The 26615-nt window shown below is 40.4% G+C and overlaps 1 protein-coding gene across 3 annotated transcripts in view; it reads left to right on the top strand.

The window, feature by feature from the left end:
• The window catches only part of STN1 (STN1 subunit of CST complex), a 40341-nt gene extending 15271 nt beyond the window's left edge, over positions 1 to 25070 (top strand). For all 3 annotated transcript variants that reach the window (XM_082764337.1, XM_082764338.1, XM_082764336.1), the window contains 9 exons: positions 133 to 272; positions 4677 to 4772; positions 9151 to 9219; positions 10864 to 11025; positions 12190 to 12301; positions 13059 to 13218; positions 20262 to 20384; positions 20991 to 21063; positions 24806 to 25070. In XM_082764337.1, the coding sequence (XP_082620463.1) occupies positions 140 to 272; positions 4677 to 4772; positions 9151 to 9219; positions 10864 to 11025; positions 12190 to 12301; positions 13059 to 13218; positions 20262 to 20384; positions 20991 to 21063; positions 24806 to 24963 (1086 nt within the window). In that variant the 5' untranslated portion in view covers positions 133 to 139 and the 3' untranslated portion in view covers positions 24964 to 25070. The remainder of the gene's footprint in view (positions 1 to 132; positions 273 to 4676; positions 4773 to 9150; positions 9220 to 10863; positions 11026 to 12189; positions 12302 to 13058; positions 13219 to 20261; positions 20385 to 20990; positions 21064 to 24805) is intronic.
• Positions 25071 to 26615: the final 1545 nt, after the last annotated feature.

Raw genomic sequence — 26615 nt, forward strand, 5'->3', positions numbered from 1 at the left:
GCGACTCTTCATCAGCTCTGGTGTGTTGCTGTTTGTAAAATCACGAGCTATTTTTTCATTCAGCTGGAACATAGGAGAACAGCCTCTCCTCACCTGTATGGACAATAACTACATTTTTTCCTGTGTTCACAGGTTTTGAATGCAGTCTGAGTCCAAGAAGTATGAAGAAGAGACGCCTTCTCTGTTCTGGGGGTTGGATCCTGTGTTTTCTGCGTTTGCAAGACTCTATATTAAAGATATAAAAGAAATGAGAGAATCTAAACAAGTGCCAGGTATGTACTTATATGTGCTGGTTATGATACGTGTAGAATTATAATTGATTTACGTTGTGTTTCTTGTCCAGGGATTTAAGAATGTTCGTGCAGTTATTTTTTAATGCCCCGAAGCTAAGTGACAGTAGTACCTGTAACAGTCCTAAGAAGAACAGGTTGTATACCACGTTCAAAGGATTATAGGTGGAAAAACAGAATGTGTTAGTTCTGAAGGCTTTTCTTCTTGTGTGTATATATATTTATACACACGTGTATATACACACAACCTGTGTTACATTAAGGTAACGTTGTGCTTCTGCTGTGTGTTATACTCTGAAAGTTAGTTCTAAAAACGCTGGTCCTTTCTGTCATGTGTTACACCTTGCCACTGTCTCCACAACAGTTGATGAGGAATTTATACCTCTTTTTTTTTTTTTTTTAATTACATAATATTGATTATTTAATGGCATTGATGAGTGCATGTATTTTGCTTTTGCCAATGCGTATCAACGTAATATTAAAAAAAAAGATAAAGGCTTTGTCTGCTTAATTTCTAGACATAATAGATAAGACTTTCTTCATATATTTGAACAACTTTACTGTACATTCTGGCATCTATTCAGAATCTTATGCCACGCCTTTTGTTTCCTAGCCATTGCTGGAAACTGTATGCTTTGCAGTCTGTTTCTGCTGGTGTTTGGCCAATATCACCCACACGTGTACGTTGTCTAAAGCAATGTGGGTCTGACCTTGAGCTTTTGTTTGCACTATAAAAAGTGCGTGTGTGTGTATATATATACTATGTATACGTACCTATAAAAGGTACCTGCGTTTGGCTCTTTGAATAAATTCTGTCCTGTAGGTTTTGTTATTCTTGTTGTTTTTTTTTAACAGCAAAGATAACAATAGCGCTCTTCTTATTGAAATGAAGAACTGGTAGTTCTTTGCTTCTTCACAACCATTTTTATGTTCATAGGGACTTTGCAAATTGCAAAAGTTTATTTATATATATATATATAAATTTCTACAGCACTTTGTTATTTAACATGAGGGGAGATTTTTTTTCTTAAAGCCATTGCAAGTATGGGACTACAGTCTGTTAATATTTGTGCTAGTGTTAGCAGTATCTAGAAGATTTTTAAAGTCTGCAGTCTTATTGAAGTATTGGTATAGCAAATGCATCTCATAAAGACTGCTTCTGCTTTAATTAAGGACATTTTAATTGTTCTTGAACAAAATACAAAGCAACTCATACACGCACACATACTCAGAAGAATTAAAACTGAACATTAAAAATCATGTTTCAAAAGAGGACTAGCCCTGGAAAGTATAACCCTGTGCTCTTTTGTTCACCTCTAAATCACTTGGGTTTTCCTTCTCACTTCCCTTCCCTTTCTTTTACTGAAGCGAGTTGTCCTGTGCTTCAGGAACTATTTCAGTTTGGTTGTTATGCTTTTTTTCTAAGATGGCCCTAAGGAAGTGGTATCTGTCATGTCAAGATATCAGCCTTTAAAATTGGTGCATGCAAGCTTTCTCCGCTTCCTGTGCATCTGGCGTTCTGCACAACTAAGTTTGCTTGCAGCCCTGTTACATTTTAGAAACCGAACTTTAAAGAATAAAATGAATTTCATAGAACAAACATCCTGAACTCTGCTCACCCTCCTGGCACTGTGTACATACCAAATGAGCTATCTTTCAGCATTTCGCATTCATTGGCAACAAATGATAGCACAATGGAAACACTTCTGGGGGAAGGAAGAAGGTAGGTGTTTGCCACCAGTGTTCTCTGCTTTTAATGGCTTTTTTTAAAGGCCAGATGGAGCTAATTATGATTAACTATAAATCAGTCACTAAGTAAGGGTAATTAAGAATGAACAAGTGCAAAACAGAGTTGTAACTAGGAGGAATGGGAAGAAACACAGGCTGAATGTCAGGAAAAACATCCTTAGAATGATATCTGCTAAATGGCAGAGCAGCCTCCCCAGGAAGAAGGTGGGATCCCATTCACTGGGATTATTTATATCCTGACTGTACAAATTGCCAGGAATTTACTGTACGGAACAATCTTGTATTGGTCCTGAGGAAATGAACTGAATGACCTAATAAGTTTTTTCTTTCCATTTTTAAGCATTAGGATTTGATGCAACAATGACTAATCCCTTAAAAGAACACAGAGGAAAGCATTAAATCTGTCCAATTACTCTCCTGCTATAAATGGTGACAAGAAGGCTGGAAAACCACTCAGTTAAAAACAGCAACAGTGTTGTCTTAGAGGCCTTGAAATGAGAGTGGGTGTCATACTCGGTTGTAACACATAATCACATCATGAAAATGAGCTTTTCTCAGAGATATCACGCACCATTGCATTGTGACAGCTTATCAACGAACAAGGGAAGCTCCAAATAACATAAAAGGAGGTAATAAGAATTAAAGCACTGGCAAACACCTCAGTGCTAGTAAAGATACGACCAGAAGTTGCTCTGGTGAGCTCTGTATCTATAGCCCCCTAAACCACTGCTGTGGCTTCCTGTTGTGGTAACAGCATCTTAATATCCGTGTTATTTACTGGGTTAATCAGAGCTTGATTGAATGCACTCACACACGGCTCGAAATGTTTAGTGTGTTTTTATTGCTGCTGATATGAACATAATTTGAACAGATAATCTGGGAGGAGAAAAACTCCTTTACACTTGATGACTTTTTAAGTCATCAAGTTCAACAACTTCTAATTGATAGTGTAAATATAATTTTATCTTTTACATTAATTCAGGTAGTTTCTCAGAGAGTAAGGGTGGAGTTCTGTGTAAGTTTATGGGGATGGAGAGAACCAGTTTTATCTGGCCGCTGTCCTTTGCCAAAACTCAGATTACTAACTGCGAAATGAACATAATAACACGTTGCCTGCTTGCACATGAAGAGCTTGGAGTCTGCCTCACAGATTTGCCCTGAAACTGACCCAGACCTTCTTTTATAGCCATTTTGTAAGGTTTAATTAATGTTTATATATACTGGGAGCATCTTCATTGAGAGTTTCTGTGTAGTAGTGTTTATTTGTGTCCTGATAAATGCAATGAGGAGTGGACAAACCTGCTAAACATTCTCTGTGCCACGCCTGGCCAGTGACTGCCTGGGTAGGTTGCCAGTGCTGAGATGACAGCGATAGATGCATCCTCAAACCATGCCAGCGGACTTTGACCAGCAAAACTTTTTGTTTGTGACCTGCTTGGCTGATCACCTTTGACTTTTTCTGAGACTTTGCTGGTTGTGTTTCTTACGCAAAGAAAGCTAATTCCAGACCCATTTAAGGCTGCCAGCTATGTAGGGCAAGTTATTTTGGGATTTCAGTTTTTATTTTACTTTTTTTAAATGCAGAATGATTTTGTGACTCCTTTGCTGCAGTGTTTCTCTTTCCCTTTGTGAGATTTGCCACGGAGTTAAATGTTCCCTTTGTGCCCTTTGAGTTACCTAGTTTTTAGTAGACATTGAACATCCCGGATGGCGTTATATTTCAGTAAAACAACAGTGTTCCAAAACTGCAGAAAACACATTGAATAAAATTACTCTGGCATGTATGTGGAGCTTATTGTCCTGTTATCCTCCTGCTGGTGGGCTATGAAGCTTCAGTATATGCTTACATCAGTGTTTGTTAAAGACATTTGTCACTCTCTTTCAATAGATTACAGCATGTGGCAACCTCAGTAAGTTCAAGTCCGCTGGGCTCCGATTCCTTCCCATTTCCTGAATGTAATTTTGTGTGTTATTCTTATCCAAAAATATCCAAGTCATCTTTATACATACACAAAAATAGCTTTGAATAGATGTTTTTAGAACATGTTATTTCAGAAACTGAAGCTCAGGATACTGCCCATGACGACTGCATACTGTACTCTGCAATCTAAAAGGGCTGGTACACTCCCTCCCATCCCCTGCCCCTTGCTGTGGCTCCCGTCCTTTTAGAAATGAAAGACAGAATTGTGTAGAATTGTTGGTTTTCCCTCTTTTGGGTGGCTCTCCCTTAACCAGGAACAGCTGCACTGCGAGAAGCTCAAACTGCTTCCATTGTGTTCCATTATTCATTCTGAAGACTGCTGAAAATGTTTAAAAAAAAAAAAAAAAAAAAAAGCCTAAAGCCTGCAGCAAACAAACTGTTTTGCAGATCCAAATGTACAAGAAACCAAGCAGTTAATGAAGTTCTGCAACTACAAAAGCACGATTTTGGTCTCCTACATAGAGCTGATTCTTCCTTCTAATATTCCCAGAACTCAACATCAAGGGGGATTTTTCACATGAGGAGGCATTAGTTAAGTTTAAGGTACTTTAAACATGTAAGAAATGTTTTTTACTGACAAAAGTGACTATATCAGGTAGGCTGTTGAAGGGGGAAAAAAAAAGTAGTTATACTTAACCAGAATGTTTTGTGTCTAGGTATATTCTTCTATAATGGGCACCCAGTAAGACAGGTGGACGTTGTTGGGATAGTGGTTCATACTAAAGAACGAGATGCCTTTTACAGTTATGGAGGTAAGATAAGTTTCCTTCTTTGTTCTTGCACTTATCAGCCCTCTGATCTTACTGTTAAAACTTCAAAGGTTGCTTTTTTTTTTTTTTTTTTTATCAGTGTTGGTTCTTGGAACAACTCTGCTCTTGTCCTTATATAGTGCATCCGCAGCCCAGATTAGCTGGCAAATTTAGGGAAGTTACTGTTTCTCTTCACTTAAAAATAGAGAAATAAGTGGTTAAAGCTGAGTAACTGATTTGGAGTCATCTAGAAAATCTTATTTTTTGTTATTGTTTTGCCACTGGACTCTACCATCCTCCCTTCACATATATGCAGCTTCTTCGGTCACATATAAATGGATTTAATGGTTCCTGCAAGGAAGAAGTTGCTTCTTCCTTTTTTGAAATTCAGAAATCCCTTCTTTCTTCTTGTATGTTTTGTCATACTTTGAAGCCAGGTTTTCATAGTAGGCAGGAGTTTGTTTATGTTAGACCCATCAGTGCCTTAGCAAATCTGACTCAACCATCACACTGTGTACCAGTCCTTACCAACACCAGCTGAGAGTTGACTTCTCCCTGCTGCTTTTCCCAATATCCAGACTGTTTCATTAACACAGAAACATCTGAGAGTCATTTTGTTCAGCTGTCTTTTTCATCTGGAGAAAAAGCAGCGTGGAGTAGTGGTGATGTGGCAAGTTTAAGAGGTAGGGGAGGCCATCTCACGGTAGGAAGGGGGAGCCAAATGCATGGGCACTATCCAAGCATTTGAAGGACTTGTGTCCAGTGTCTCTGCCACCATGGATTTCCACCTGATGGAGGTAAGTTGCGGAGTGCCTCTTTGATGAATAATTCCTGTAAGAGGAATGTTGTGAAGATACCATCGACAGCTTAGAGCCAGGTCCCGGCTTCTGTAACACCTGCAGTTGCATCATACTGCTGCGGAGCAGCACTGACAGCTAGTGCACGTAGCATACCCCACACATGGCTGCTTGAAGTTGTCTCTGCTCTGCAGAAATTTCCCTGCAAGTTTCTTAAAGGGGATATTTTCTAGATTATTTTTTTTTCAATCTTCCATTTTGCTAAATAATCAAATTTAGGTATTTTAAGGCATGAGTTCCTATGACACCTGGAGTAGCACAAGCTAAACAAAAGCCTAAGTTAGGACATGGTGATGTAACTGGTGATGTGATGAAGTGCTGAAAAAAGCAGAATGCCAGCTATTATTCTTTTATTGCACTAGTATGCAAATACAGTTATCACTTCATGAGAAGAGGAAGATAATCATAGTGACCAAGGCAAAACCAATTCTGGGGTAATGCTTTCCCATGCTTGCCTCAGCATTAGTTTGGACATAAAACTGTTGGAAATGCTTGATTAGGAGCAGAAAATGGAAGAATAGAAATTAAAAAAGGAGCTGCAGACTAGTGGAAATCAGGCCTGAGTGTCAGAGCAGCCAACGTTTAAGTACAGCTCTCAGTGAGCCTGCCTGCCTGCTGTCCTTTCACATCTACCTCTGCTCTTTGTTCCGGCAGTTCCTGGTTTGAACTTCCAGGCTACCTGCCAGGGTGCCTCTCCCCAGCCTGTCCTCGCTTTCAGGCAGGCTGACTCCACCAACATAAAACTAACTTCTTAGACAGTTTCCTGGTTGTAACTCGGGGCATCTCTCAGTTCAGCAGACTCTGGCTGGTGTTGCAGAGCAGGTGTTGCATCGGTCAGAGCGCTGTGTGCTGCTCAGCATTTGCTCACTTTCCCTCTGCTTAAAAGCGACTTACAAAGCAATCTCCCCTTTGTAGTTTTGCTCTGATAGAGATCTGAAATGTCTTGGTATCACTGCCACCATCTCCCCTCCCTCATTTCCTACCTGTTTAATTCACAATATATATATCCCTGTTATAGGTGTTAGGTCCTCTCTCTGCTGTGAAACCAGACAGCCAGCATTGGTGGCAAAATAATAATTCTAAGAGGGTGAATTGGCTTTCTTACCTGGCAATAAATAAATACATGTAATTATATGCTGTGTAAAACCCATTTTTGACATATCTTTTTTTTATTATTTTATAATCACTTAGGGAAAGGGTATCTAATTGAAGCCTAAACAGAGGCTCGTATTTTTAGTTAGTGCACCTTTCTGACTTTTTTTTATTTTTTTATAAAACGAAACAATATCACATGTGATTTTCATTATGCTCCAGGGCCAGTCTGAAAGGTTTAACACTTGCCTGAGAAACAAACAAACAAAAAAATCTCACTGGGATCTCAGCAGGCTCACGTAGGCCCTACGAGAACACACTTTTTGTTGTAAAGAAATAAAAGCAAACACAGTTTGTAATATTCCAGCTGACTTTGAGAAGACTGCTTCTCAAATAGTTAATGTGTAACTGTCAAGATGGGTACGATAACGAATGTAAGAGTCAAAAAAAAAAAAAAAATTAAACCCAAGGGCATGAGGAAGGGAAGCAGGGAGCACAGGAAGTTTTCAAAAGCTTGTAGACCCCCTGAGTGCATTTAAAATAGATTAACGTTTTCCCATCTAATTAGAATACAATTGCCATAGTTCACATTCATCTGTGGTTCAGGAGTTATTTGTCTTTTTGCTCAAAGCTTTTATCTGTGAACTGGGAAAACTTGGTTTCAGTGCCTGGCTCTGCTACCAGCATTCTCTTTGTGGTCAAGACTGGGTCAATCCCTGTAGGACTCCGTGTTTGACTGTTACATTGAGGAGGAGGAGTCTGGCCTCCTAATCCTTCAGTCTTGGTTGTTCCTAAGCTGCTTAGGAAGCGTGTCTGTTGCAGCTGGTCTCTAGCTGGAACATCTAGATGCTGCAGTGCCATAATGGTGAGATGTCATCTGCCCTCTTATAGCCATCGCTGGCTGGCATCGAGGGCTTGGCATGGTGTATGGGGGCACTTCCTCCTGCTAAAATAGTTGGTCTGGATCTTTACCAAGGACAGGAAATCCTACCAGCTAGATTGTTATCGATACCGGTGCAGAATTAAAGCTGATGAAATTGCTCCAGACACAGGAGCTCAAAAGGGGGATATGCAATAAACCAGCCATAACTTTAGGGATGGAATTTGGAATTGCTTGAATCTTATAAATGCTGTGTGTTTGCTATTAGGAATGTGGCTGTTCCAGACTAGGTCAGCAAACCCACTGGGAAACAGGAAGACAAGACAATGACTTGAAATCAGACCCCCAAATAGGGAGATTGTTTCAAAACATATGAGACAATGCAGAGGCATTTTGCTTTGATGCTATAGTTCCCAGAGGAAACGGCCGCAGGTACCAATCAGTGCCTTCCTGGTAAACACGAATGATGCTTTTGTAGTCATGGATCTGGTTTGGGGATCAGAAGAAAACTGCAGATTCTAATTTGGGAAGAGTGGAAGCCCAGTGTTGGAGATGGTTATGCTCAAGGAGAAACATGCTCGGAGTGCTAGAGGGACTGGAAATGGGATCCTTGCTGTGCCTTGACAGGCACCCTGTGCCCTCTTATTTGGAGGGTGGTTATTGAGCACGCTGCCTACATACATAAAGTCTCTTGATTCTTCTGATTTTTTTATTGTATTTTAAATTTTATTATTATTATTTATTTATCTGCTGTTTTTAACAATAGAGTGCCTAGGGCAGAAATCACAGTTGATTTTGCCCAGGTACTAGCAAAACAGGAAAAGCTACATGTATATAGCTACCCTGCTCAGGAGGTGTTGGGCTTTTTCTGAAAGGAAGTGGCTCGCATGCCACTAGTGGTGCATTAAGTTGGGAATCCCTGGCCTAGGGCAGAACCACAAGCACATCCTTTGTCCTCCCTGGCTAGAGGAGCTGCCTTTCTGCTCTATGGATCATCTTCCTATACAGGAAAGGCCAGCAGACGTTGTGCACGATATTAATTAGTGTGAAAACTGCAGCTGGAGGGAGGACACTCAGTCTGTTCACATTACTGTACCCCCCAAGCTTGAAGTGCTGTTTTCTCATTGCTGCAGTAAAGTTTCTGTGCTTTGTGCCTGGTTTCCTACTTCAATTTGTCTAGCTTCAGCTTTCAGGACTGATCTGTTTTCTGACTTGGTCAATTAAATTAGAAACCTCTCGTACCCAGTATATGTAGTGAATCATCATGAATTACGTAAAAGCTTTATTTTTTTGAGGAGATGCCTGTTATTTTGCTGCCCATGGACATAGGCATCGTATCTGGTGCTGAGCTACAGCCACAAACAAGTCTGGTGATTATTTCAAAGACAGAGGAGCTGAGCACCCACTTTCCCTTTTAAACTGGTTGGGCTGAGATAGTCTTGGCAGTTATGTCCCTGCATATCTATGTATTTTCACTTCTTGGAACCTGCTTTTCACTACTTGCTTTCGTGCTCCCTGTAACTCTTGCATTATAATTTTTTTTTTTTTCCAGTGGATGATAGTACCGGAGTTATAAATTGTGTCTGCTGGAAAAATCCCATGGTATCCAGATCTTTATCAGGTATTTTATCAAATAAATAATTCCTCTTTTGTCTGTATTTTTTTCTGTTTTCTCGTGTCTTAATTCAATAAATGATCAAACTCGCAGAAGAGCAAATGGAACTTACTTTTAAAATTATTATTATTATTATTATTATTATTATTTTATGCCACCATGTCCTACAGCCTGGGCCATTTTGGGATCTTCATGTTAGTTTTTGTCTTGTTGCCAATAGTGATGCAAACAAAACCACTACATTATGACCTGTCATGCCTTCTCCTTTTGAGTAATACGTTTCAATTCCGTGCTGTGAAATTTTTTAGAGAATCCTCTTACGGTTTTCAAAGCAGCTTGGTCTATGTTCCCCACCCTTGTGATACAGTAGTTTCAGGATCCCCCTTCTTTTCTTTTGTTCACATTCATATTCTCCTCATGTTCATGCATTATGATATTAGTGATGAACTCAAAGTAGCTTTAAACACAGCAGGAACAATACCATTGGTCTTTTTATGATTTGAACAGTTCTAAATATGCAGAAAATGTATTTTTGAAATGAAGTTAATCTTACATTCATAACAGAAGAACTTGGTAGTGTCTAGCTTTCTATTTGCCTTTTTTCCAGTACTCCTTGTAGATCAAATTATGAGGTAATTTCTGCTTCGGGTGATCCTGAAAGCCCCTGTAGTAGTTTGAAGCTGATAAAACCCTTCTGAAATAAACGTTGCTATACATTTACATATGTACTACATAAAATGGGGAGGGAAAAGCTTGATATCAAAATTGAAAACTGTTTATATTTGTGGAACAACCCTGTTTATACAAACATGATTCATATGGGCTTACGTTTAACAACAGTATGACAAGTGGTATGAAAGGATCCTACAGTGCTGGAATTCAGAAGACATTTCCTGCTTTTAGAGAATTTTTCCAGAAAAGTAATGGGGACCCACAATCAAATAATTTTTTTTTGTGAAGAACTTAAATTCATGAAAGAAATGGTGTGAAATACTGGTTCACACTGAGTGAGGACCCAGAGTGCTTGTTTTAGCCTTGTGTTCTTATTTTACTTGTGCATCAATACTGATTGAATGAACACTGTTTTATTGATGGAAATAATTCGTATTTACTAAAGAAAACAGCTCCCAAAGGCACGGGAAACTTTCTTCTCGCCTTTTGTAATCATGATCAGGGCTTCTTGGATCATTAGTCAGGTTTTCAGCTAGGAAAAAATTACCCTCCTGCAAAGGTGCGTTACGTAAACGTGAAGTTCTGTCAAGTTGCATTCATCTCAGTGTGGACATGAAATTGCATCACATCAGTCCTTTGGCCTCACCTCAGATGAATCATGCTTCTTTTACATAAAAAGTGCAGCTGACCTTTTTTCTTCCCCTGTCCCTTTTAGTATGACAAAATCACTCTTGCCAGTTTCAAATTAATATTTCAATTTTCAACCTATCTGTGACATTCAATAATAAGTCAGTATCTCTTTCCTTATACACCTTCCCCGGGTGAACTATTTAAGTAAATACAATACTATAAACTATCTTTGTTATCCAAAAATTTTGCTGCTCAGAACACATGATGCCTGATCTTGCCCCTTTTTAGCAATATGACTGCTGTGATGCTTATGTATTCCATGCCTGATTTGCTCACCTTTTCTTACAGGTAGTCCAAGCACACTCAGCAGTCTTAAAGTGCTTGAACAGATGAAGAAACTCCAGGAAATGGTGAGCCAGAAAACCAAGCTGGTGATTGGGGATGTTGTGAGGGTCAGAGGTTACATCCGAACCTACCGGCAACAAAGAGAAATTCAGGCTTCGTGTTTTTGTGAGTGTTACGGATCTGTGACGTATGTAACTTGGTTGTCTGTATTTATAAGACACAAGCTGTATTTAATTCATTGAATAATTTTCACTTTGTTTTCTGGCAGCTCATTTTTCTGAAGAGATTTTCATCTGTATGCCTTTATTTTAATGTTAGCAGTGTAAGGTTAGAAAATATGCTACTTAATGTGTGGGATCAGACTGCCTGTAAATGAGGCATTCCTGGAAAATCTATGAAGATGACCAGAATGCAGACAAGAAGGTTGTCCAGATATTATGATTGGCTATCTTTGATAGTGAATTGCTCTTCATTTTTGTGTTGAAGCATAACAACCAAGACCTATAGGAAGGGAATTGATGACCTTCTGTGTCACACTTCATCAAGAGTGTTTGCTGCTTTAAAGAAACAGTTGTTTGTTGCAGCCCGTATAATCCATTCCACAGGCAGCCAGCAATTTATTGTCACGTTTTTACATTAAAGCCCAAGTTTTCCTAAACTATCTGGCTCTGCAGAATGACTGAGAAGCATTCCTCACTGTCACTCTGGCACATATCCGACAGCTGTTTGGACAGTAGTCCATTATTTGTATCCCAGGAGCTTCCAGTTGCATAACATCTATTCTCCTCAGTGCCTGTGTTATTGTGTAACTGGAGAAGCTTGTCTTTTAAAAGCCTTGTGTAGCTCAGATAGAAAGTTTCTAGGTTTTTTTCAGCTGTAGCTAAAGTCTGAGAGGGAGGTCAACCCTCCTTTCCAAACAGAAGTTTTATGAATATATAACCCATTCAAGGGTTGGTAACAATGACATTGTTTCATTAAAGGAGAGCCACACAATTCAAATGGCCTCTAAATTGCTTTCAGATTGGCACAAACAAAGCTCCTTGCTATATGCTAACTTCATTTAATGTGTATAGACTGCTGAAAGGTAAAATATAGGTCACAAATTCCAGTTAAATAAGTTTTTCACATGCAAGCATAGTCTGCAATACACTGTGGTCATTTACTGCCTTGTAAACTGTAAAAGCAGGAGTGACCTTTTATGGTTTTGTTTTCATAACAACAAAAACAAACAAAATTTGCCGATTTAATACTGGCCTGTGACACTCCATTGTGCTGCCTCAGGTATGTTTGTTTAAAAGACAAGTCTGTGTGTTCTTTTTTCCGCTCCAGATAAAGTGGATGATCCTGTGTGTGATGTTCAGATTTCAAGGATGTTGGAGCTCCCTTGTCTCTATAGAGAAGTTTACGATAAACCTTTCCAACGCCCAGGGGAGGGACAGAGGTAAATGTGGTATGCAGACTGGTCTAAAGGCAAAGCATGGGATTTTATTATTGCTTGTTTGTTATTTAACTTCAGAGAAAGATGGAACAGGGCCCCACTGTGATTTAGTCTCTGCACAAGCATTTAGGAGCAGTCTTATTTTCTCTAAATAATTGATGATCCATACAGATGAGATCTTGTTCATAATCTGAGAAAAGAAGTATAAAGCTGAACTAAAATGAATACTAGGAAGGTAGTAAAATACTGTGTACGTGCCTCTTGCATCTCTTAAAGGAGTGAGTCTGGAGCAAGATTTGCAGGCGAGATCAACGAATTAAATGGATGAGCAACCTTGGCTGATTTTGTTTTACATATAAGGATAAAGAGCTCATCAATCAAAATATTCCTGAATCTGCTGCCCTTGTCTGCGAATCATGATTTGCGTAACCTCAAACTAATTCAAACACAAGTTACTGTATTCAGCTTAAGGGTAGCTGGATACTTATTGGCAGGTCTGATGCATGTAGTGTGGTTTTAGAGACTTCAGATCTTAAAATCCCAACACTATTTCAATAAATGATTGAAGAGGAAGAGCTGGATGTTCAATGCATTTTAAAATGGTCTGTTTTAATTAAGGGTTTAGATTCAAATTCTTTATGGGCGATAAAACGCCTCCTGACCTTTGAAAACCGGTCTACCAGGCTAACATTAGGCAAGTGATCTAAAAATATCAGTAGTGTATTTCTTCCCTTTTAACCTGTTCTTTGTATCCTTGCAGTGGCCCAGAGGGTTTGGATTTCTCAATTTATATTCTGCATGAGAAAGTGAAAGACTTCCTACTAGAAAACAAAATTCAGACCTTTTACCAACAGGAGCTGGAAACGATAGATACTCTCGTGTCCCTGGCTGGTGAGCCACTGTCCAGTCGCAGCTGTCAGGTGAGTGACTGTACCTGTTTCAAGTTTTTGGTAGGGAAAATAATGCCATGAATTCTAAACAATCACATAAGAGACTGATGCATTCAGAGGATTCAAAAACTGTAAGTGCTTTTTCATCATCGTTAGTTTTATGCGTGCATTATTTACACGGCCTGAGAAACCTTGTCACGTGGGGTGTTTGAAGCTGGACTGAAGAAAGCCACAAGAAAATTCTGTTGTATTAGGGCTGAGTAACCTTACAGTATGCAATGTGCACTGCCTTACCTAGAGCTGGGAAAAATGTCACTGATCTCCTTAAGGCACTCGAGCTGTTTGGTTCAGATATTTGAGATCCTGAATCGGCTCAGGAGAATGGAGGACAATTCTTTGTCTTATTTCTCATTTGAAGTTCAATATATGAGTATAGATGTGGCTTTCAAAGGGAGATTATAATGAGTGAATGAAAAAAATGCTTTGTTAAACACTTCCGTTGTTGGACATCCCTAGCTGTGAAAGGTCATGACTGAAAGGGTCAGATGGTTGCATTTAGATGAAATCAGTTTATGTGTAATTGCATGTAACCGAATTGTTAAGAAGTTTCCCAGTGAGATAGTATGCTCTTGACCAACTACAAAATGATAGAACAAAAAGCATTTTGTAAAATGGTTTTATATTACTTTGTTATTTGGGTAAATTACAGGCCCGATTCTCAACAGGTGTGAAGTGGTAAACTTCTGCAAAACCAGGAGTTATGGATTTTAGCAAGTTACCAACAGCAACTGAAACATGAATCCAGAGCATTATGACTCACTTGTTTGCTTTTTGGTTTTCCGTAAAGAAATAAATTCATGGCAGTCATTTTCGGTGCCTGATCCAGACACTCACTGTTAGAAGTGTTATGTTATATTAGTAGATAATATTAATTTACTACTTTCTTTAAAAAAAAAAAAAAAAAAAAGCCAGATAATGATAAAAAGTAGCTCTATTCATGCTTCAGTGAACTGCTTCTGCTAACTGCTTTTTGGTTTATTTTTATTAAAGGCTTTATTTGTTTGCTTTAAAATGATCATGGATATAAGCAAGGACAGGAGCTACTATGATTTGTAACTGAAAAGTTTGATACTAGAAAATCCAGTGCGGAACAGGGTATTTTTCTAAACCAGCTGGAAGAGCATTAAAAGTCCTCAGACACTTTACATAAGAGGAAGTAGTGGTCAGTGTGACTAATACTGGAAGTGTCCGTCTCTGAAGTTTCAGCATTTATAGAAAGATTAAGATGAATGACTTGCAAAGCCATTTAAAGAAGGAACTGGTGCAGAGCAAACATAAAGGCACCTCCATCTCTCCTCCCCTGCTCCCTGCAGCATCAGCCTTGCTAGTAGTCATGAAGAACTATCTTAATTAGTAGCTGTTGCTCCTGACCCTGATGCAAGGGTGTGAGTATATGTCCCAGGAATCTGGGCACACAGATGCTTATTTAGAAATTGCAGTTCTCTCCATTGCCCTTTGGTATTAATTCCTTGCAAAGAGGATTATATCTCTTTGCATAAGAAAGAACATTCAGTTGTCAAGTGACCTGAATGCCTTGAGAGTGCTCCCAGTAGTGCTCTGGGAATGTATTTTGTTGTTCCTCTGCCCTGTCCCTTGAAGACGTCACTTCCCATAAATGGCAAAGGGTCGAGTACCAGGTTTGATCCACAAAAATAAGTGATAGATCTGATTCCTTTACGTCTTCCTTTCTCTTTCACTGTGTAGTCTTCTGTTTTGCATCTCCCTCAAAACAAGAAAAGATGAAAGGTGCTGCTGGTGTAGAATGATTTTATATCATGCCTATATACCAAGGCACGAGATAGGTGAGTAGACCAAACTGTACGCCTTAAGCCACAGTACAACACACATACCTGCTCACTTCTTGCACTTTTCCTGGCTGTGATGGGATGTTTTGAAGTATAATTGGTCTTTTACACTTTTTCCTGTTTCCAATGTTATAGCACAGCTGCTGTTTAAACCCTTTTCTTGACTTTCTCTCCCTTTCTCTGTGCTCCTAGGAGGTGTGGTGCACTCCCTTCATCTCTTTCGCATCTTTTAAAGTACTTGCACAGTGTTTCTCAACATAGGAGGGTATCTTCTCATGGAAAATTTCCTCCAGGGTGGTGGTGAGCCGCTGTGGAATCATTGGCAGTGGAGTGGAACAGGGGGGTGAAGATGGAAGGAGGTAGCTGAGGTAGGCAGCATCTCTCTGTTCCTTTCCAGGATTACTGTATCTAAACCCTGTCCCTGTCCCACACATGTTCTAGAAGATCTAGTTCCAGTCCTAATGGTTCCCCAGCATTTGGTCCTCCAGAAGAATAAATTTCCCTCTAGCAGGTGCATGTGGCAGAACTTAAATCATGTCCTCTACTCAAACTAGGTAACCTTTAGCTTTATAGTTGCAGAGGTAAGAGAACTCAACGTTTTTAAAAATAATTACAAGTTAACAAATCTGTTTTGATTTTTAAAACTAGTAAAGCTTTATTTCACATAACCAGTGTCTCCTTTATTCCTAATTGGTAGTCTTTCCCTTAAAACAAATGTCTTTTGAGTCTGAAGGGGTGGGTACCACAGGGAAAACTACAAGCAAGAAGAAAGGAAAAGTCATCTTGTGATTAGAGAACGGAGTGTACTTACTGGACTTAGACAATTAATGGCCTGGCTTTTTGTTGTTGTTTGTTTAGAGAAAAAAAATGCTCAAGTGAACTTGATCCATCCAGTTTCTGATCTGGAGTAAATTTGACTTGCAACCAGCCAGTCTTGATCAACCGTTTTGATGTACTACTCCCATGCCTTAGCTATAGTGTGTGCTGTTTTCCTATCATTGTAGCTCGTGCACGTCACTATCTTGGACTTGGTAATGCTTTCCAAACTCTACTGTTTGTACTTCCCTTGATTTGAATATTATCTCAAGGTCAGCAGTGACAAGTAGAAAAAGCAGGGAGTTTTACGGTGTTATGCTTACCCCGGTCATGTACGTTGTGCTGTAGCTATATCACAGTGCTTTGCATTATACATTCTTGATGCTATTTTCTTCTCTTCCTGCCTCTTCAGGAAGCTTCACTGCTACTTTAAATACGTGTATTGCAATGCTTATTATAGGAGCCCAGGGCTGACACATCCAGAATCGCTATTACTAAAATTATCACCTGTCTAAAGCAAGGCTTAAATGTTGCGTGAGAAATTGCAAAGGGCAATTTCCATGAGTAGTATCACGTGTGTGGTTATACCAGGAAACTTTAACACCGTCAGGGTGTGTTGTGATTTGTAATGAGCCAAAGGTTACATACTTTCAGCGTTCAAACTAATTCCTGTACCACTTCATTCTTTGACCTATTATTGATTGTGCAGGAGGTTTATTTTGCTTTAAAGACCCGAGAATAATTGGTTGCACAGCACCAGCCCACTAAACTATGTGAGGCTCACCAGCTGGAATACGTTGGTTAAAATATTGACTTAATTCTGGAGATAAGTATTCTGTTGGCTTTGCTAGGGTCCATGGCTGGACTTGGGAGGGGGGGGTAGTGATAAATCATTATTCAGTAGCTGCTTCTCCAAGCAGGGTGTAGGGAGGTGTGTTTTGCAAAAGTGATGAATGATTTGAGGGTGGTCCTGTGCTTGGATGTCCAGCTTCATTTATTTAAAAAGGACCTGATTTGAGAGGGATGGGGAGAACCCCTGCTGTCAGCACTTCAGGGAACCTGAAACTTAAGGCATGCTTGAAGGGAGACACTTTGAAAAATGACTTGTGAATGTTGCAAGAGGGAAATTGAAAATCCAGATTCAAATCTCACTAGTGCTTTGGATCAGCATTTAAACTACCTAATACCTGTAAATGCTTTGAATTTCTTGGATAATAAGCTTTGTAAAAGTAAAGTGATGGTTTTTAAGCTGTGATTTGAAAGGAACTATGTTAACACCTATAAGCGCATCTGTGTAACTGTTGAAATGCAAGCATTTCTCCATCTCCTCCTGAAATAAAAGCAGGAATGTGAAATCAGGTAGGATTTTATTGTCCCAAATTTCTTCTGCCTTCGTTCAGCCTCCTCTAGATCTCTGCTAAGAAGGCAAAATCACAAGCTTCAGTGTACGCTGGCTCTCAGGGGGATTGTGCAAGTCCAGAAGAAAAGAGGGTCTGGTTTGGCATAAAAGAAAGGTGAGGTATTAGGGAGACAGGCTATTGACTTTTGGATTTGCAGGATGAGAAACTGGAGATGTTTTGGGTGGACCAAAAGAACAGATCAAATAACTTTAGGTGGTGTTCACAAAGAACTTGTCAAATTGTTGATTTACTCAGAGGGCTAGAGAGGCAGAAGCATGTTCTAGAGCATGCTAGAAAACAAAAACACAAAAACTTTTCCCATTATTTCGGGATAATATTAAAGTCTCTGGATAGGGCAAGAGCCCTCATCTGTTTTTCAGAGGTAATTCTCCCACAGAGCCCTTTTTTTCAGACTCTGCAGCACATGTGAGAGGGTGCTGATATGTAGCAGCTTCTTCCTTATTTTCTCACTCCCAAGTCTGCCTCTCTGCCTTCTCTGTCAATCTCTTGACTTACTTTCTTAGTGATTCTGTTTCAGTATCCATCCAGGCAGAGCTGTGTGTCAGTTCACACGGAGCCTGTTTTTAATTATCTCCCTTTTCTGACGGGATCTCAGTGTTAAGCCAAACTGAATAATTATCCTGCTTCTTTGGAGATATTTTTATCTTTTTTCCCCTCGCCAAATGTTTGCTTTCACATTAAAAATTGATCAGAGTCTTGAGGTGGTTGCTTTGCTAGCAGTTTCTTTAGATTCCTGCATTTCTTAGAGGCAAAGCCTCTTCATTTTAGGTACAGCGATGTGAATGTGCTTTTCACAGGATGGTTGAGGTTGGAAGGGGCCTCTGGAGATCACCTAGTCCAGCTCCCCTGCCAAGCAGGATCACCTAGAGCACGTTGGCAGGATGGCATCCAGGTGGGTTTTGAGTATCTCCAGAGTAAGTGACTCCACAGGCAACCTGTTCCAGTGCTCTGCGCTGTCACCCTCACAGCAAACAAGTGTTTTCTCATATTCAGCTGGAAATTCTGCATTTCAGTTTGTGCCCATTGCCTCTTGTCCCGAAGGAAAAAAAAATAATTAAGAGCAAGTATTCACTCTTCACTTACAAAGCAAACAAACAAAATCCCTTTCTTCTACATTTTGTTTGTTTCTTCAGTTCATAAGAAGCAGCACTATGGAAAGAAGTATGATCGAGGTATGAGAAGTATGATTAATGGTGTGAGGGGAATGGTGTCCAGATGTAAGGTCAGGTTTGTAGTTAAAAGTAGTGTCTATAGTTGTACTGGTACAGCTGTGGTGGACAGGGGACAAGCAAACATTCAAACACTAAAATCCTTCTGTAACAGGAGAAAACTCAAAGCCAAATAAAGACAGAATAATAGCTATTCTTCTGTGGTAATTGTCTTGGACTATAAGGTAATTATTTTTGACTAACGATTTGAGAGGAAAAAGATTGCTGTTGTTGGACAGAAAGAAAGAGTGAGAGAGCTGTGATTATGGCCTGCTGAAACATTGAGGGGAAGGGCGTGGAGAAAACTGTGGAGCATGCCAATGCCAATATCTCTGTTGGATCTCCTAAACCATTCCTGGTGAGGCCTGTCAATTCCCAGGCTTACAGCTAGTCTGAGTTGGACTTGAGCCTTACAAATGGGTGGAAGTAATGTTTTGTGAAGGGACGTTCTTCCATTACCAACCTGGTGTCTGTCACCACGTGTCCATGTGAGTTCACTCTGGCACACGGTGGTTGCTTGATTCACTCCCAGTATTTCTGTGAGTTCCCCTGGTGAATGAAGTAGGATGCACGAAGCCTGATACTTCTGCTCAGGACAGGATGGGAGCGTTTATGGTGGCAGATGAAGAAAGGGCTTGGCAAATCTTGCTTTGGTTGCTCTGGTGTGGTCTGGTTCCATTCATCACATGTTCGCTTGTGGGAAGCAGTTCAGCTCTGTTCTCAAAGGAAACCACAGGGAGCACAGAGTGTTTCCAACAGATGTGGAAACAACAACTGGGGAATTGAAGCAGCCTTTGTAGATAAATGGAAGGTTGAAACAGTGGGACAGATAAAGATGGGAAAGAATGTAATGGTCTAGCTCTTATCTGCCCATACGTTCTCCTCTCCACAGCTGATTCTTTATTTCCTTCCACTTCCCCAGCTGTCATTCCACTGTCTTAGCTCTGCTCTATCTCCAAACAAACCCTGCTTTTCCTTTTTTTTCCCCATTTTTTTTTTTTACTTCCTACTCTGCTAGCAGTGTCCTGAACTCTTCACAAGAGACTTATTTCCCACCTGCCTTCTAGCCTTCATCCTTTGTTTCCCTATCTCATGTATCTGTCTTAATTTCTTGCATGCTCTTTCTCCTTACATTTTCATTAGGGCTGTGGAGAGACTCTTAAAAGCGTGACTAAAATATTTGTAAAAATCCGGAAAGCAGGGGACAAGAAACAAATATCATTCTTACCAGTTTCCTTCTTTTCTTTGGACACAGCCTCAGTTTGGTATCAGGAGATGGAGATCCAATTCCCAGCACTTGGATTCCTCTTGAATATCACCCTACAAAGCGCTGATCTTTGCTTCTTTCCATATACCCCTCACTCCCAGAAAACAACATAGAAATACCATCAAAGCAGATGAGCTAAACAGTCAAATTCTCTGTAAGCATCATAGGCCTATTCCAAAAGAAGGGGGCTCTCGGTACATAATCAAATAGCTGCAAACAGCAGTTAGGAGATTGTACAATTCTGATGAAACACCAAGCTTCTGATATTTATATTTTTTTTAAAGACTGAGATGTTGGTTAGTTCATATGTAACTGATGAAGTTAACAGGTTGGTTTGCATGTAACAAATAAGATTTGTGATTTACCAAATAAAGAAAAATGTGGAACAAAATGACATGAAGTTCTCTTGCTCTTGAAATTGTCTGGAGCTTTTGCCATCAGCTTTAGTTGGGCTGAGATTTCTCACCATCTGCTCTGTACATTTCTTCCCATCCAGGTGAATTCAAAACCTGACTCCAGCTCCAAAAGGATTCACAGTGTTTTTAAAGAAGCAATAAAGATGCTACAAGAAGAAGGAGTGGTTTTCCAGAAACCTAGTAGCTCCAAGGACTTGTACCATGTAAGGAATTGAGCTGTGATTGCAAACATATTCAATAGTATGACTATTTTGTAGTTTCAGAGTAGGAATATTTCAAGAAAGGAAGTTGGACCTCCAAACACTGTCTGTTTATTCCAAAGGCTTATCTACGTCTTTCTTTACTCTTGCTTTTACCTCTCTGTCACCCTCCAAGCTGATCTTTTTGTAACTCAGTGCCACTCTTCAGCACTGCTGCTGTTCTAGGTGCAGTCTGTGTTCAGCCTAGGTTGCTTAACTGTACGCTGATGCGACAGAGCGCACTGAAGACTGGGACAGGTCTCTGTCAGGTTTAGGTTAAAACTCAGTGTTCTGTTGAGTTGGATGCCCTCTTTTGGGTTGATTCTGGTATCTTATGTTCTTCTCCTAACTCCTAAATGCTGCTAACATTGCTCAAAAGATAACTGAAGATGTAACATGCATTATTTATCTTGGAGACAGCATATCTTGCTGACTGTAGTTATGACAATGTAAGTTCATGGCCATACATCGTGGCCTTGATGTATGGCCATGATACATCCTTTTTAACATCCTCTCCATTTACTGTGAAATAGACTACTATAAATTGCCAGTTTCTTCCGTTATCTCCAGGTGACTGATCATGATAAGGAGCTGCTTAAAGTGACCCTCGATGTGGTTAAAGAGGACTGCCGAAAACCCAGGCGTAAGTACCGGTGTGGTCAGGTTTCTGGTGAGCTATGAGCTGGTGCTGATACTTCGATGACAATCTCTCCTCCTGCTGCTGGATTAGGTACACTTCCTGTCCTTACCCTTGAACTTGAAACTAAGTTGCTTGTGTAGCTCATCAGAGTAGCTAAAAGCAGAAGTGCAGGAACAGCTTCCTATGAGCGGAGAGAGAGAGCGGGCGAGCACATGTGCCCAGAATGAAGCAACCTCGCAGATCTGAAATGAGCAGCCATTATCTAAGATCTGTATCTTTTGAGTGTACATAGATTTTGGGAGGAACCAAATGCAATGAGGTTAGGTCAGCAACTAATAGCAGTTGCTCTGCACTTCGGGTAGGTGGCAGATCTTGCTAGGTCAGTTTCTACAGGGGAGCTGACACAAAAGCGGTAGTGCAGAAAAGTGAAATCCTCACCTCCATTAAGCCAACAGTAACATTCACTTATATCAGTAGGGTATTCTCTGTAGGTTTTAAACAAGTGCAGAGTTTCAGTGGCTGTTCTTTACAGGTAGGGATTTCAGTCTAACAAAATCCACTTGATTTCATGTAATATACCTCATCTGGCTTCGGAGTTACCCTGTTCCTGAAGCATATGGTGTCTTATTGCCATTGCAAAAGTTAGTGCTTGACTTGAGTGGCTGCTAATTGCACAGGTACATTGATACAGAGTTTGTCAATGCATTGGGCAGAACATGTTAGCAGGGATCACTTGCTGCTGGAGTGCAGCTAGTTGTGGGGTAAAATGTAGTAAAGAATAAATGACTGACTAGAATATAAGGCATATACTCTTAAATTGCTTTTCTCCTTGTACCATCATAATAACGAAAGTGCTTGTAGGACCTGATCTGTGATGGTTATCCTGCAGAGAAAAAAGGGTGAGTGAAGTGGAATGATTTTTGAGTTCCCAACTGTCTATCTTAAGCAATAGCGCAGCTGTTAACATGGTTTATATGTGGAAATAAAAGTTTTGTCTCTCTGGGGGGTTGGTGGGAGTAGCTGTTACAGGGTGAACAGTTGAAGATGAGCTTAGTTGCTGGAGGCTGTGTGAGTGCAACAAATTATAATACGTTTTCTATTGTCTTTTATCCATTAACAAATACAAACACCTCCTCTGTAAAAGGCAAATCATTCCTCTGTCCGTTTTACAGATTAGCAAGTTCTCTTGGAAACACATTTTGTTTCCTAATTGGGCCACTATAAAAGCCAGAACTTGTATGTAGTTGATGCAGGACACCAGGCCTGGTGTGCATTGTCACAGTGGTGAAGTATTCTCCCTGCTCCACCAGAGGTTAAGTTTTTTCTACCAGTCAACAGCAAATAGAGACTGGTAGATAGTTACAGAGAAAACTTTGCAGAACCCTGATTTCTCAAAGCTTTTTTTTTTTTTTTTTCATACTGAGAAGGGAAAAAATAGCAATTGCTTTACAGAGCCTCTTGCTCTCCTTGAAGCTTTCCATCTGCTTACTTTCCTGTTGTAAAAAGCACAGTTTCCAGGTAAGTCTCTCTTCCTCTGATGGTTTTGAGAAGGGCTGTTTCAATGTTCCAGTCACTGGTAATAGAAGACTTTGAGAAGGAAAACCAAAACGCTTCGATCAAAACCAGCAGGATACTTTTGAATATTTTATTGTCCCTGAATGATGCAATGGCACAGAGCTCAGTGTAATTGTCGGGCCCCCTCTGCTGTCCATGGGCAGGTACAGCCACCCACTTGGCCTTGGTTAGCGAGCTGGCTCCTGGTGAGAAAATAGGAACATGGTAGTGCCTCAAAGGCTTTTGCTTGGTTATTGCAAGAAATTTGTACCCATTTTCCTTGATGAACAACGTTAATCTTCCATGACAGTAAGACTGTTTTTATTATAAACCAAACTCTTCTATCCAAATTTCTCTGCTAGCTTTCAAGACAATGCCTCACCCCAATCATTTCTTGTGACACACTCTCAGGCCCAACCCAGCTGCCTGGAACTATTGTACAAACAAAAAAACCCTCAGCATGACTAGTCTGAGCTCCACAAACCCTGATATGTCAACATTACAATCCTAGTCCTTGGTTCTAATTGTAATTCCCCACAGCCTGATCTGAAGTGCCCTTATAAGAGTCCACTCTGGGTCTATCTAGAGGCTTAAGACAGCCTGAAAAGGGTGACAGTATAGTTTGACTCCAGACTGAACTGCAAAATGATAAACTTAATCCAGGTTTTTTTCTTTTCTTGGTGTATTTGTTCTGGTTTTAGGCTTAGATGAAGCTAATAGTAAAGAGAATAAAGCCAAAACTACCTGAAGTTAAATTTAATGTGTCCAACTGGACCTGTGTTGTCCACATGTCCACAATAGTCAAAGAGTAGTTTCTCTCTAACTCTGTCCCCTTTTATATCAGTAGGCAAGGCAGTTTATCACAGCCTGGATTACCTGAGGTTGTAGACAAAAGCTAAAGCCCATAGTGGCAGTGAAAGAAGGACAGCATCACACCGCTGCGAAGCGTGTATTCCCTCTAACTTGGGTGGTAGCCTAGGAATGTATCTGGGCTGCTTAATTATTGCACACACCTGCCATTACCCCAAAATGCCATTTTCTACCAGCATCTTGAACAAAAGATGTATTGTGCTGTTGGGTAACACCTGAGTCACTAATCTAATTCATCAGGGCTTAAGCTAATTTACTGTAGATCAGGGATGGGCGCTCTGACTGTCTTATGACAAACCTGTGACTAATCCAAAATGCAGCTACCCACTTTGTTTGGAGCAGCAGGCACTAAGAGCAGGTAGACTCCTTGTTCTGTTCTCTGTGCTTATCCATCCTAGGGTGGTGAATGTATTTTCTCCCAGCCACAAAGGTCTTTCATCAGACTGAGCCACTGACTTCTAAAGAAATATCCTTGCCTGAATTATGGTCTGACAGGAGTTAGGCTGAAGTGTACACAGTGCCACCTCCTATCTACCAGTGACTTTCCTCTGCAGCTTCTAAGGCAGTTCTGGGGCTTAGCTGATTCTAGAGTTAGGGATTTGCTAAAATAAAACCAAAAGCAGCAGCAAAATAGGACAGGGATCTTCTTGGCCCCAGAACTTCATGCAAATTTCTCACTAGCTGTATCAAACTTACCTTACATCATCCTGAGCTGAGAGCTGAGGTGGAGGAAAGTCATTTGTGTTAATGTGCTTCATTTATGCCAGTTTTCCATTGTTAGCCATGGAGGAGAACAATCTCAGTTGCTGTTTTGAGAACTTGAGGGAAAGACTGGGATCCTGAAGCACTGATAATGACTTTACAGGGCTTGTGAGGGAAATTGTTGGTAGGGACAGCTGAACTTCAGTTAATGTCCATCAGGCACACAGTAGCTGCTGCACGCTGCACTGCAGTTATTAAGGACATCTATTTCTGACTTGCTCTCTAAGAAAATGATTTTTCTTTTAAATATATTTCTGCTTTTATGTACATTTTCAGGGTTTTTTCTCTTTAAAATTAGATGAAACTTGATACCGAAGTTCTGTGACTTTCTACTCCAGTAATTGTTTGAGAAGTTTCAAGTGTAGGAATGCGATTGCATCGCTAGCTGACAAAAGTTGCACTGTGACAGTTTTTCCACAAGATGACAGTGTTGGGCAAGTAGTCACATCTGGCCACGGGCCTGCCTCCTGTTCCAGACGTTTTTAATGCTGTACACAAGCAAAAGGATTTTCATTTGGTTTCCGGCTACATTCTCCTTTTTTAATTCTTTTTCCTACAGATGCTGAAAAAGGCTGCCACTTTCTTCATGTCCTGAGTTGTGTTCGGCAGAACTACAACCCCAGCCTGGCTGAAGTGGTGATGCACCGTGTCTTGGAACTGCTGGAGAGTAACAGTGATGTTGTCAGCACCATGGAAGGATACTATATGGCATTTTGAAGAGGGAAGATATGTTTGTTTTGGTCCAATCAGGATAAAGTGAGGAATTAGGAACAGTTGAGACAGAACTCTGACACTGAAAAATTGCTATTTTATTACCAAGTATGATCTAGATGGGGGGGGGGGGGGGAAGAGCGTTCTGCTTCTCCAAGTGCTATTTTTGTTCAGCTCCTGAGAAGTTGTCCAAATATTTGTTTTAATATTCTTGCTGACTTCCTCCTTATTACTAGTGAAAGTTGTATCAAACTGATTCTGGACGTCCTAACACAGCAGGGGAGCTGGAAAGGAAGCTGGACTTTTTCTCTGCATGTCCTTCCCTGATAAAACAGTAAGATGTGACACGGCCTTCTCGCATCTACGTCCAGTGAGCCCTAAAGAGAAGTCACTGCTAAAGAGCACTGTTTACAGTAATGATCATGTCAGGACTCATCATTCTGGTTTAAAGACTGATACTGTGATGCTTCCATATGGCAGTAGCTGTTCTTTTTATGTATGCTTTGTAATAGCTAGAGAAAGCACATGAAAGAAAACAGTCAAAAGGTTTGCCTGCCCTTCCTGGCAGTGTTGGTGCACCCACGTATGTATAGGTATATTCCTGAATGTGCACGGATATGCTACTCCCAAAGCAATCCCTACCTTCCTCTGAGAAGTAATACTCAGGAATGAGGACCAGCACCCCTTTCCCATCCTGCAGCCTTCTCCACTGCTTGTAAAGCTTGTCTGGATTCCCCTGGCTACCGCATGCACTACTGATGTGTGTTATTGTGGATTCTATTCAGACAAGAAGTCTCAAAATCAGCCACTGTTTTGCTCTTTATTTTTATATTGTTTTCTACATTACAAATGATGAACTATGAATCAGGTGCTTTGAAAAGAAAGTATGAAAACCAGCAAGACTCGCTTTGACCTTGCTTCCTGTTGCCTTTTGTGTCTTCTTCCTTGTCACCTTCAGGAAAAATACTATCCATATCCATGCTTGCAGTAGAACACAAGACATTAACGAAATAAGATCAGCCTGGAGAAGGTTAACATGCAAGGCATTTGACCTGGAATAATCAAAACTCTGGTATGTGCCACAGTTTTCAAAGCCTGGAGCTGTTCAGTATCTGCTCGGAGGGCTCGCTGCAGCAGGGGCTTGTCGAAGCACTCTGTTTAATTCATGGTGTGGAGGTGATACCTTCAATTTGAAAAGCATAAAAAGGAAAAATGTATCCTTCCTCACTGCTCTGCACCTTCCCTGTAACAGTTGAACTAGCAGGCTCCCAGGAGGCAGATGTAGTGGTAAAGCCCTATAAGGATTGACATAGCAGGGAAAAATAAACCATATGCATGAGGAAAGCCAGTGAGTAGCCCCATGTGTGCCAAGTCTCTGGTTTGCTGTTATATTATATGCCTTGTTCCAGGCCGTAGCTGCAGTGAGATATAGGCTAAGAGAAAAGCATGATGAAATATTTGGCATTTGCATTGAGAGGCCTGTGGAAAACTCCAGCCTTAAAGAGATGGTGCATTTGTCCATAGTGGAAAACCATGCGTGTGTCATTATTTCCCTATAATCTCCCTACTTGCTGCAGAGCCTAATAGCTGGCTTCCCTGCGGGCTGCCTCTGTTTCTAGCATTACCGCTGTGTTAAGAGCTAGGTACCTTCTGGGCAG

This window comes from Aythya marila, assembly GCF_965140915.1.
Source record: "Aythya marila genome assembly, chromosome: 7".
NCBI classification, from domain to species: Eukaryota; Metazoa; Chordata; class Aves; order Anseriformes; family Anatidae; genus Aythya; species Aythya marila.